Source organism: Brassica napus, unplaced genomic scaffold (assembly GCF_020379485.1).
Source record: "Brassica napus cultivar Da-Ae unplaced genomic scaffold, Da-Ae ScsIHWf_1172;HRSCAF=1674, whole genome shotgun sequence".
Classification (NCBI taxonomy): Eukaryota; Viridiplantae; Streptophyta; class Magnoliopsida; order Brassicales; family Brassicaceae; genus Brassica; species Brassica napus.
The window spans coordinates 14,065-26,133 of record NW_026014595.1 but is presented as its reverse complement, the minus strand read 5'-3'; the positions used below and the strand labels follow the sequence as shown (position 1 = coordinate 26,133).

At 36.2% G+C, this 12,069-nt stretch overlaps 2 protein-coding genes and 1 long non-coding RNA gene across 3 annotated transcripts; 1 reads left to right on the top strand and 2 right to left on the bottom strand.

The window, feature by feature from the left end:
- Positions 1-2,703: 2,703 nt before the first annotated feature.
- On the bottom strand, positions 2,704-6,251 carry LOC125596294. The gene is made up of 5 exons (XR_007330990.1): positions 6,231-6,251; positions 5,975-6,073; positions 5,794-5,886; positions 5,612-5,708; positions 2,704-5,501 (listed from the first exon to the last, which is right to left on the bottom strand). It is a non-coding gene; the product is annotated as an uncharacterized LOC125596294 (long non-coding RNA).
- Positions 6,252-6,994: 743 nt separating this feature from the next.
- On the top strand, positions 6,995-8,555 carry LOC125596289 (probable isoaspartyl peptidase/L-asparaginase 2). Its single transcript, XM_048771472.1, has 4 exons — positions 6,995-7,325; positions 7,420-7,653; positions 7,748-7,834; positions 7,946-8,555. The coding sequence occupies exons 1-4, from the start codon at positions 7,164-7,166 to the stop codon at positions 8,438-8,440; spliced, it is 978 nt and encodes a 325-aa protein (XP_048627429.1). The 5' UTR covers positions 6,995-7,163; the 3' UTR covers positions 8,441-8,555.
- A 4-nt stretch (positions 8,556-8,559) lies between these two features.
- Positions 8,560-10,160, bottom strand: LOC125596295 (protein tesmin/TSO1-like CXC 8). The gene is made up of 6 exons (XM_048771478.1): positions 10,150-10,160; positions 9,916-10,014; positions 9,629-9,797; positions 9,292-9,558; positions 8,930-9,215; positions 8,560-8,846 (listed from the first exon to the last, which is right to left on the bottom strand). Exons 1-6 carry the CDS (start codon positions 10,158-10,160, stop codon positions 8,560-8,562), a joined length of 1,119 nt encoding a protein of 372 aa, XP_048627435.1.
- Between the last annotated feature and the right edge of the window lie 1,909 nt (positions 10,161-12,069).

Here is a 12,069-nt window from a genome sequence, read left to right as displayed (position 1 = left end):
GGAGTTTTTGGGTGGAGTATAGATAATAGGTAAACCTCAGAAACGTGAGTCCCACATAGACGCGGTGATATGTCGGTGGCTTATAGTTTCCGACGTGTGTGGATTTGATGGTGTTTGTAACCGTACGCCTTTTACAGAGGATCACATATATTTTAATCGTCGAAGCAGAGATGCTTGGGTAATATGATAAGTTAGCGTGCACGGTATTCGAGCTCTTGTGTGTAGCGGACCGTGACAGAAAAAAAAAACAACTTCACGGATCGGTTAATCTGCTGGATCACATGTGCTGTTCAGCCATGTCCCCTTTGTACTTGATTAATTAAGATATAAATTATGTGATTATTTGATCAAAAAAAAAAATTGATCAAAAAAAAAATTATGTGATTATTTATTACATATCAATTCTTTCTTCTTCTTTTTTACAATATTCATTCGATTGTACGCCGCATGCAAAATAAAACAAAAGAGGAAAAGAACAAAAAATGAACAAATAAGAATTGAAGTGGGTTCTACTTCTACCGACGAGCTTTGAAAATTACTGATATTTATATCTTGTTATTATGCGACGTGAGATTTATGAAAAATATTTCCCGACGTATTCACATTGTGTCTGGTAGGTCTCTATTGCCAACTTGTAGTTAATCAGATTTTGTTTGTGTATGTATGGATCTAAAACAACGTGATAATCGTGTCAGAATCCAGTTACAGTGTAATTGGAATGTACGCGTGTTCTTCTAGCGATAGGTCAAAGTAACTGAACAAATGCGACAAGATTTGTATCTTTGATAACTAAGAAGCAACATGGGGATATCGTTGATTTATATCAAAGAGCATATGCTGTTATTATCCACCGGCAGGTCGATATTTACTCAATCCTAATTTTATTTCAAAATTAAGAAAATATAATTTATCCTTTTTCAACAAAAGACGAACCTTTGTTGGTATGATCCAAAAAGAAGATAAAGAGATTATTTGTTACAAGTCGTCACATGCGACTTTCTGTGCTTCACGGATGAATTGTAGTATTGATATGGAATAGACACACCGACATGGTACTATGAACTTTGTGCAATCCGATGTATATAAAGGAATATTGCACAAGACGTCGTCTTCCCTACTCATATAGTAAAGCATCTTTGGTCTGATGATTGTAGAAGATTTTAAGGACTAATGTTGGCCAGTTATTTACAAACTGACAAATTCTAACGTAAAAATGGTTTATTTATCGCATGTTTGTTTTTTGGAAATAATATTGGTTTCCATGTAAAGTGAATAAAGCGTAACCCAATGGTTTTATAGCTTTTCCTATGATGACTTTAGAAATAGAAAAACATTTCAAAAGTAATACAAATATATATATATATATATATATATATAATTTACTGTAAAAATTGAAGAAATTTTACAGAAGTTTTAGCAAGCGATAGGCAAACTCAATTAAATGATATAAATAATAATAATTTTCTGTCCAAGATATCAACCACTAGCTAGGTAAGTCAGTTGTACACTTTCTTGGATTTTAACGATAAACTGAGAAAAAAAATGTTATAGATGCATTGGTCTAATCTTCTTGTAAGTTTGTGCAAATTGACCATATATGTCAAATGTGTGATTCGTGGATACTTCCAGACTTTTATTAAAGTTGTCACATATTTTACGACTAACTCGTGCATCTATTATTATCTTTACGACCAGCCACAAACCATAAGTCAAACGTTCCGCATTAGCTAACCGTGTTGTGGATCTCTACTTGAAATTTGACTTGAAGCAACTTTACTAATTATTAATTATTTTTATATACTGGACCTAGAAGTTTTGATATACTATAGGTTAATGTGGAGTCCTTGTCCTTCCATTGATGTCAGTGCTCTATTTCCTAACCTCACTATACGCTTTTTTTACTCGATATTACTAATAACTAATAACTGTACTCAGAGCCGGGCTTGTACCAAGGCTCACGAAACATTCATATGGGACCCCCACCTAATGGGGCCCCACTCTTAATTTTTGCTTATGCAATGTTAGTATGTGTAATCTTATGTGCAACAGTGCAAAACAAATTAAAAATCAGAGTTTTGGTTTGTGGTGTACAGAATAAAATATTATGTGGGTCTGTAGCATTACCAAGTAAGTTATTTGATTTTCTCTATTTTTTTATTTATTTAAATGATTTATAATATTATAGTAAATTTTTTTTTAACTCACCAGAAGAAACTTACAAAACTGGTTCTTTAGCTTCTTCTTTGTAAACATAAGTTCACAAGAAAACCACATATTTTTTCTTTTGATTCTTAGGTAAAATCAATTTTTTTTTTCTGAATAGGGCCCCGGAAATCTCAGGTCCGGCTCTGACTGTACTACATACATTTTTCATTACGACTATTCACTAATCTGGGATATATTTACACTACATGAACTTGCTTTGTATAATGTGATATACTTATAGTTACATAGGTATTCCTGTCTGTGTGACGGACTGACGGCAGATCTAGTTGACACAAGGTATGCATGGGTCATTTTGTCTTGGCTTGCACCACTTTGCAGAGTTGTCATAAATTGTCCACATTTACGATTATTACATACATGCACGTCCCAGGTTTATTATTACCTCGTAAAAAGATGCATGAAACAGTATAAATATACTCACACGAAAATGCTGTTTTTCTTTTCTTTCCTTTCTCACAGCAGGAAATTCGATTTATATAATCAAAACAATCCCACATTGTTTTTTTTTATTTGAGAACTGCCTACATTGTTAATGTATGTATATAATCATAAATCACAGTGACGACTCACTTCTTAATTCCATTAGTCCATGACGCGAAGAAGCCAAACCGGCCGGACATAACAAGTGAAGGGTAAAAATGAAAATACTCAGTCGGTGAAGTTATATTCGTACTCATTCCATATCAGTGTTTAAGTTTTTTGCACAAAAATTAAAAAAATATAAATTTTTATACAATTTATCTTGGTTACATAAAAGTAGCATTAAATAAAACTAATTCAACAAATAAAAAATACAGTATTTTATAATAGGTCATAAATTTTAAATGACATTATAAAACAAAATAAAAATTCTTAAACACCACTTAAAGTGATACAAAAGGAATATTTAAGTATGTGTGTATATATATTCATTGGATGCCAACAAAAAATGAAATTCCAATTGCATAAAGATATTCTGCATTTTTCAAATTTATAGATGTGGATATCTTATTTTGCCAATTAGAAGATTTCCTAACAGAAAATTTTCCTCAACTAATTTGGCCTTAAGTGCTACCAAATCCACCACTCTTTGTATTATATATATATAGGCTGTAAAATCAATGGAACTGTGATTTCGATGTAGTTCTAAATAAAATAAAATAACGTTTAGCCAAAAAAAAAGAGAAAACTAAATAAACATATTACCGTCACGTGATATTACAGTTTATACAGGAATACATTTTTCAAGTGGAAAAGACAAAAACAAAAATAATCTTGTCCACTCTAATCCACTTGAATAATTTATTCCTTCGTAAACTGTAATAAGCTGTTCGATGTAAGACAAAAACATAAATATTATGCCGTTTCAAGCATTGACGTTTTTTCATAGAATCGAAATTGTGATCCTCTCACCGAATCTGTAATTTTTTACGAAGGTTTTCGGACGTTTGCTATCAAAATTCATTGATTGGGTTTTTCAACGTCGTTTTTGACCTCTTAGATTACAAGCGAAGCTTTTCTATGAGTTTCTTCTTTTTTTAGTCACATCTATCTTTCGTCGTGTTTTAATTATTTTCGTTTATCAGTTTATGGTCGAAGATCTCCCATTATAACCAACTTAGCCGATTAGACCCTTAATTTAATATAAGCATTTGGTGTTAAAAAAACAAACAAAGAAAGCTTTGCTAAATAATCCAAGGGATGCTTATGAAATGAAAATAATTTATCATAGCTAATATTCACAAAGTAATATTGATCTGCTAAAAGACATAATGCTAATTCAAATATGCTAAACTCCAAGAAAAAAACTTGATTTCTTTTTCAAAAAAAAATAAAATAAAATTGATTGATTTATTGTCGTAGGAAAACGATGTAAGGCATCAATCATAGTAGATGATAAATGGCATAGAGAAGGAACAAATATGATAAATCAAAGAAAAAGGTGCTTTTGCAAAATTCCTCAAGGAATAATTATGAAATGAATAGTAACAAAGATAATTAATTAACGAGAAATTCCATGTGAATTCCTTTAACACTGGTGGGGTTCTATCCTATCCCTTTCTCTTTCACGTCAAAATATTAAAAATGGCATTGCCACACAGTCTCATTCGCTCTTAAGTTTATCATGTGCACACATGGCATTGCATGTAGATCTCTATATAAATCAAAGCCTTTTCTTTTCTTTGCACAACCCAATCATTATTTATTGTTCAACACTCAAGAAGAGCTTTTGAGCGACTCAAAAAATATCTTTAAACTATAACTGAATAAAAAAAGAACAGACTGCATAAGAAAATCAGCGATTAATGAATTTAAACGTTACTGATGTGATGCCATCCCTATGAATGTGTATTTGTAGTTGTAGGGACAAACTTATACGAATGGAACTTAGGGAACATGTGAGAGAATTGAAGGGATAAGTAATTACGAATGAGCTTTATATAAAGTATACACCATATCGTGGAGTTTTCAAGTGATGATATGTGGATCTTTTCAAATGATCTAGATGGGTACCAATATCCTAATGTTTTAGTTTTTTTTTCTTCATCATTGTACTAACTTATCCTCTCGAATAATTGCTTCGTGATGCATTCATGACCATGACATGACCAATGACCCACTTCGTCGTTAATGAAGGAGAGAGGGGGAGGGGGGGGGGAAGCAGTCGAACCTGATGGGCTTACCAAAGGGCTAAAACTAGAAAATACAATATATATGGTTTTGATGACTAGTTTTGGGCCAGTTGTATTGATAAGGAATCTAATAGAGACTCTGAGAAAACAACACAAATTTTCTCAAAACATATGGATAATGGATTTGACATAAAAGAAAATGGGGTGAGAGAGGTTCGAACTCTCGATCTCAGGATCACTCAGAAGCTATGAGAACTACGCGCTAGCCAACTGCGCCACCACCCCAGATGCCTTGTCATTCAAAACTAAACTTTTTGTCTTATTGTCATGCTCTTTTTGGAGTCTAATCCACAATATCTAAGAGCAACTCCAATGGTTAGAGCCTATTATGGGCTCTAATGAATAATTTAATAATTAATTGTGTGATTTGAAAAATTTAGAACCTTTGTTAGTGTAATTAATTTTCTCATGGTCCAATGGGAGAACCTCTTAGAGTTTCTTAAATTTTTTTTTTTCTAAAGGGTGAAAACATATCATATAAGAAGGCTATTCAGTTAAAAAGGCTATTCAGTTATGTATGAAGAGACACGCAGACAAGAGACAGACAGACAAACCTTGTTGCCTGTTGAAGAGCTTCAAAGCTGGAAACACGTCTCAGAATTGCTAAGACAAGAGAAAAAGGAACAAGAATGAGAGGGCTTTTGAATATGTATACTAATAAGAGAAGAAAACATATACATTATGTTGTAAGATCTTTGTTACTTGTTTTTTACCTGTGTCTTTCCTTTGAGAGGAAACATCTCTTAGTCTTATGGCAGTAAAAATGTCAGGTGTAAATACATAAACACAGCAGTTAATACGGTCACTGACCTGAGTTTCCAAGATTAAAGAAAAACATTAGAATCAAATCTTGGAGATGATAAAAATCTGAGTCATCTCAGTGATATGTACATACAAAAGTTTCGGGTTTCTCGGTGTAATGAAGCAGCTCATTAGTAACTGGATCTGCCACCAGTTCTCCAAATTGGCTTGCTGATTCAGGAGAGACCTGAAAAATCAAAACACAGAAAGCAAACTTTGATTAAACAAAAACACAAGAAACAAAAGCAAGATTAATCTTATGCTCAATGGCAGACCTTGATCACAAGAAGAGTTCCAATTCCACCATATTTCCTATGAGCTTCTGTGTAGTAAAAGCATCAAAGAGTAAGAATGATCTTCAAAACCAAGAGAATCTGTAGAAACCCAGAAACAAAGATCAGAGGCTGCACAAATGAGCCACACTGATACTTGAAAAAGGAGGGGAGAGAGTTTTCAAAAACAAACCAATGTTGGATTTCAATAGCCAGATAAGGTAACAATGACCAATTCAAGAGACATAGATATATATACCTCAACGATGACCCTCTCGGTTATATATTAGATCCCGTATATTAGATAAAAATAAGAGGAAACACGGGGGGAAGAAAGGCAGTTATATATTCAAACAAATCGGGAAATTGCGTGCCAAGTTGGAGTTGTAATCTATTTCTTTCAAGTTGTGAGAATTAATTAGTTATTTCCTTCAAAACAGTTTGTATCATTTTAAAATTGATCTATGTTCGGCGCAATGGTGTAATAATATGACAAAAATGAAATCGAGACCATATATAAAACATTCATAATAACCACTACCGCTCGCTTCATACATGTCATAAAACTAACTGAGGTGGAATCCAACTCAAGACTTTCAAGGTCCAAGGACTACTTTTGTTTCGGTTTTAAATTTTTTGGGTTGTGTGGAATACAATTTGCACCTACCTACGATATTAAGTATTTCAGCTGAATAACGTTTTCATCTTGGCAGATGTCAGTAAACCTACCGGTAATATTTAATCTTAAAGATCAATATATAAATCTAAACAATGATCACTAAACTTTTACAGTTTTCATATTCAGAAAACAATTTTGTTAATAATAATACGATCAAAGATATCATAATTACTATTAATGCTTTAATAGTGCCACCCGTATTCTGAATGGTAGTTATTTATTTGATTAAAAAAGATAATGTTTGACAGAAAGGAAACAAACAATTACAAAAAAAAATTGTTTGTTAAAAAGGTAAGAAATAGGGGAGAAATTAAAAAGATTAATTAACTATAAAAAAACATAAAACTGAGATAAATGCAATGAGCAGACGCTGACCCATCTTTCCTCGCAAGGGTCTATATAAAGGACCCAATGCTACTCTTTCCTTCTCCCATCAAACTCGGATTAATCAATCAAACTGTGTGAGATACATTGTAACAACAGAGAGAGGTTTAAACAACAAAGAAAAAAAAAATGGGCAGATGGGCAATCGCAGTACACGGTGGCGCCGGAATCGACCCTAACCTTCCCGTCGAAAGACAAGAACAGGCCAAACAGCTTTTGACTCGCTGTCTCAACCTAGGCATAGCAGCTTTACGCTCCAATGTCTCCGCCATTGACGTCGTTGAGCTCGTCGTACGTATCTCCCTTGTCTCATAATATTATTTCACCTCTCTTTCGATATTTGATTTATGTTTTTTTTTTGGTTATAACGATTTATTTTAAACAGGTGAGAGAATTGGAGACAGATCCTCTGTTTAACTCAGGCCGTGGATCTGCTTTGACGGAGAATGGAACGGTTGAGATGGAAGCGAGCATTATGGACGGTACGAAGAGACGATGCGGCGCCGTTTCGGGGATCACCACCGTGAAGAACCCGATATCTCTTGCTCGTCTCGTCATGGACAAATCTCCCCACTCTTACCTTGCTTTCTCCGGCGCGGAGGAGTTCGCCCGCAAACAGGTATATTTACTCTTTTACCCCTCCACCTTTTTTAATTCTTAACCGCTCGGTTTAAGTTCCCCGCGTTAACCGAAATCGATTTGGTTTTTGTTAGGGAGTTGAAACGGTGGACAACGAGTACTTCGTCACGGAAGACAACGTGGGGATGCTCAAGCTGGCCAAAGAAGCCAACTCCATCTTGGTATATAAAATTTGACTTAATCTCCACCGTTCATTTATTCACCGCACGTGACTTTAATCGTGTGGTCAGTGTTCTTTTCTTACAACTTTTTATTCGTTTGTTTGTTTCCAGTTTGATTACCGGGTCCCACTGATAGGATGCGCCGGCGCCGCCGTAAACGACAGTCCACTCCAGATGAACGGACTTCCGATCAGCATTTACGCGCCGGAGACAGTAGGATGCGTGGTGGTGGACAGAGAAGGAAGGTGCGCCGCCGGGACATCAACCGGTGGTCTGATGAACAAGATGATGGGAAGGATAGGAGACTCGCCGCTGATAGGAGCAGGGACGTATGCGTCTGAGCTTTGCGGAGTTTCGTGCACCGGAGAAGGAGAAGCCATCATAAGGTCGACGCTGGCGCGTGACGTGTCGGCTGTTATGGAGTACAAAGGAGTTGGGCTACAGGAGGCGGTTGATTACGTCATCAAGCATCGGCTCGACGAAGGGTTCGCTGGACTCATTGCCGTGTCGAATAAAGGAGAGGTGGTTTGTGGGTTTAACTCTAATGGGATGTTCAGAGGATGTGCAACTGAGGATGGGTTCATGGAAGTTGCTATGTGGGAATGAGATGGCTCTTGTAGTTCCATTATTAATATGTGGTTTCGATTTGTGAGTTTAATGTTTAAGACTTGTTGATTTGTCTCTCTGCTTCATGGGTAATAACAGTTCAGCTCACAAAATAGAAACTAAAAGTGGTAGTAGTTAGTACCTTTCTTGAATCCAACCTTCATGTACTTGTGGAGGCAGTCTCTGAAAGTTTCAAGCACTGCTCTTTCCTGCTCCATGTATGCATCTCTTTCAGGGAAAATTGTCTTGGTTTGGGGATCCACCTCGTCATTGTATTGAGCATCAATCAGTTGGATCAATCTTCCACAGGATTGTATGTCTTCTTCTTCCACAATACCGCTCTCAGACTCATTCCATAGCTCCTTATCATCAGGCTTTATGCATATGCTGTTCTTGTCTTGTAAACCTGATTGCAGCTCCAACACTGGGATGTTGACTGCTAATAGTCGATAGATTTTAAAGGAATACAGAATGGTAGAGCTAATATACCTGCATTGGCTGTAGCAGATTCAGATGCTGCTAAGAGAAGCGATCTTAGATCCCCCAAGTCTGGAACAAGTTTGGGAGTGGTACATCCTAGCCGTGACCTTTTCTTTCTAATGTCACAACAAAATGCAGTTGACAATAAGGTGAAGAAAGAGGAAATATCATTGTAGGAGGAAAGGCTAAAAGCGTACCTGTAAGGGAGTTTAGGAGAGCTATACATAGGGGACTCCAGAGAATCAAGAACGTAATTGTCAGGCATCGAACTTAAAGGAGCTGGACACGAATTCCACTGCTATTCCAGACAAAATGATAATGAGTATTAACAGTGCATACTTTCTGAAACAGGTAGAGTATAGTTCACTTGCCTCAGGTAACAACTCTCTGTATCTTCTCCTCCTCCGGTATACCTGTAGGGAACTCTGAGGAGCACAAATCAAACTATCAGGAGTATTAAAGCCGACGTTGTGTCTGTTAGTAGCTCCTAGAGCACTGACATTCTCGCAGTTGATGCATTTACAGTTGTAAGAGCACAGAGCATTAGCTTGAAAGCATTCACAGTACTTCTTCAGGCACTTGGTTCTTTTGCATTTGCAGCCTCTCGAAAGCAGTCCATGTTTAGTATCAGCTGCAGCCTTATACTAGAATACAAAGCACAGATCATCCTCAGTTTCACAAAGTGGTAGGAGGACTTGAAGAACATACCTGCTTGTTAATTAGGAAGCTGGGAGGCTTTCCGTTGAATGCATTTGGATTACGATCTAGTAAATTCAAAACAGCTGCTTCTCTGAGGTAAGAGTTGTCAGTGTTGTTGTGACAATCAGCACAATCACAGTCGTTACATAACACTCCTGACGCAAAGCAGTCACAGTACCTAAATAACCAATCAGTTCAACATATCTCAAAGTGTTGTAATCTGAAGGAAACTCTCTAAAGCTTTTACTCAATTTCAACACAATACTAATTAGTCACTGAAGCTGAAACAAGCTTACAGTTTCAAGCATTTAGACTGCCTGCAGCGACATCGTTTCTGCTTCCTCCCTGTAACGCCTTCCTGATGATCTGTGTTGTTGTTACCTTCCCTCTCTCCGCTTCAAAATTAGAGAGCAATCAAGAAATCAAGATAGTGTTTTAGCACAAGATTCTGAATCATCCATCAAGCAACTTAGTTCTTAATAGATAGTGATCGATCTAACATCTTCTGGATTGAAAGAAGTTCACAATACCGAGAGGTCATCGGAGGGAAAAGAGAGATAACTCTAGTTTGGTGAAAACGAGCTCTCTAGGGCTCTTCTCTGACGCGGCGGCGAAGTTATCAATCGATTTTGGGGTGTGACGATTTGAGCGTGATCGGCGGAACGATGATCCAGAGTTTTCCCGGAAACCAAACGGTTTTTTTTTTTCCTGGAAAATGAATTTTCAAAATGGAGAGAGAGAGAGAGAGAGAGAATGATTTTGGAGGGAACGAGGGGCAGTAGTAGTATAGGACGATGAGATATTTTATTTGTTTTACATTTTAAGGTGATTTTCCAAATTCAATTTTTTATTCAAAGCTACAAAACTTTCAATTTGCCATACTATTAACATTTTATTTTTATATATGAATAGAATTTCCGTCGGAGTTCTCTCTCTCTTATCTCTTCAAAATCTTTTAGAGAGAGAGAACAACTTCAGTTGCTCGATCGCTTTGCTAGAGCTTCTTTTCCGGCATCGGTGCATCCGGCCGGTTTTTTGTTCCGACAACGTACTTGTCCTTCGCTGGTCTGTCGGTTTTGACTCCGGCGTCCTTACCTTTCTTTTTGGAATGGACGGCTGGCTACTGTTTCCGTGTCACACCTTTCTTGGTGTTGACGGCAGCTCTCCACCGGGATCTTCCCGGTTAGTTCGATCTGCGGTTCTCGCTGCTCTTCCGCTCGATTGACTCTCCTTACTAAACCTCGGCTGTTCTTTCATTTTCTGAGTGAGGCTTATTCATCTCCGGGCTCTCCTTTATCTTTAAAGATGACTAGAGTTTATTGGAAAATTGATGGTGTATGGCTCGATTGAAGTCGATTGTTATCTCCTCTGAATCGTGGATCTGGTGGGCGATTTAGCTCTGTGAAAACTGATCAGTTGATCGGGTTTTCATCGATTTGCATCCGCTGTCGGTGGATCTCCATCGCGCCGCTTCTCTTTCGCCGGAGGAAGTGCGTCGGTCGAGTCTTGACGCGTGTCCATTGACTGCAGGGCAGTCGAACACGTGGTGGACTTACTCGACAACTTCCCCTACGGGTTTCTCCTATGGGCCTTTGGTCTATAGTTTTAATGTAAACTAGATTTTGACCCGCGCTTTCAAAACGCGGGATCGTTTCTTTTTAAAATTTCATTTAAATTAATAAATATTTGTCGAATTTATATTTTAATAGATTTTTTATTTGTTTATAGTCAAATTTTATAATATTGTCTTCTTTATTTTTTAATTATTATTAAAATAAAAATGTTTGTCCTATATTATCCTACGTAGATCCGGTTGGTTTGTTCGAAGGTGTGGGTATGAATAGGAAATCGGTGTTGCCTATTTATAATATTGATCAGATTCAAAGCGAGGTGTTAAGTTTTAGGAGAAACTTGGGGAGAAAGTTGGGAGATCTTCTCTTTAAAATCGAATCTCTCTATATTTTAATATTAGTTTTTGGAAACCATGTCAAACAGTTAAAATATTTTTCTGCGTGTTCTTCAAATTAGGGGATCTTCTTTTTATTTTATTTGATTTCGTAAATCTTTGAGTACAAAATAGAATTTAAAACGACTTAACGGGCTTAAAAACGAAAATATAAGTAGCAAATTGGTTGGGCTTTTCATTTTCGAAAAACATTTAAAATAATTTAAAAAACAATATAAAAAAAGAATGGAATGTTTTATAATTAATAGGAAAATTTAGGGGCAGATTTATAAGAAGTATTCTACTTTAATAATATAGATTTGAGCCTTCTATTTGGGCCTTATGTTTGTACTGTGTAGGGCTTTGCCCATTTAGGCTCTGATCCATAAATAAAATTTCCAGATGTCAAAAAAAAAAAAGAAATTTTTTTTTTTTTTAGCTCAAACTTCGTACTTTCCATTAACCAAGATCATTACGCATAACGTTTATCATTCATTATCCACAA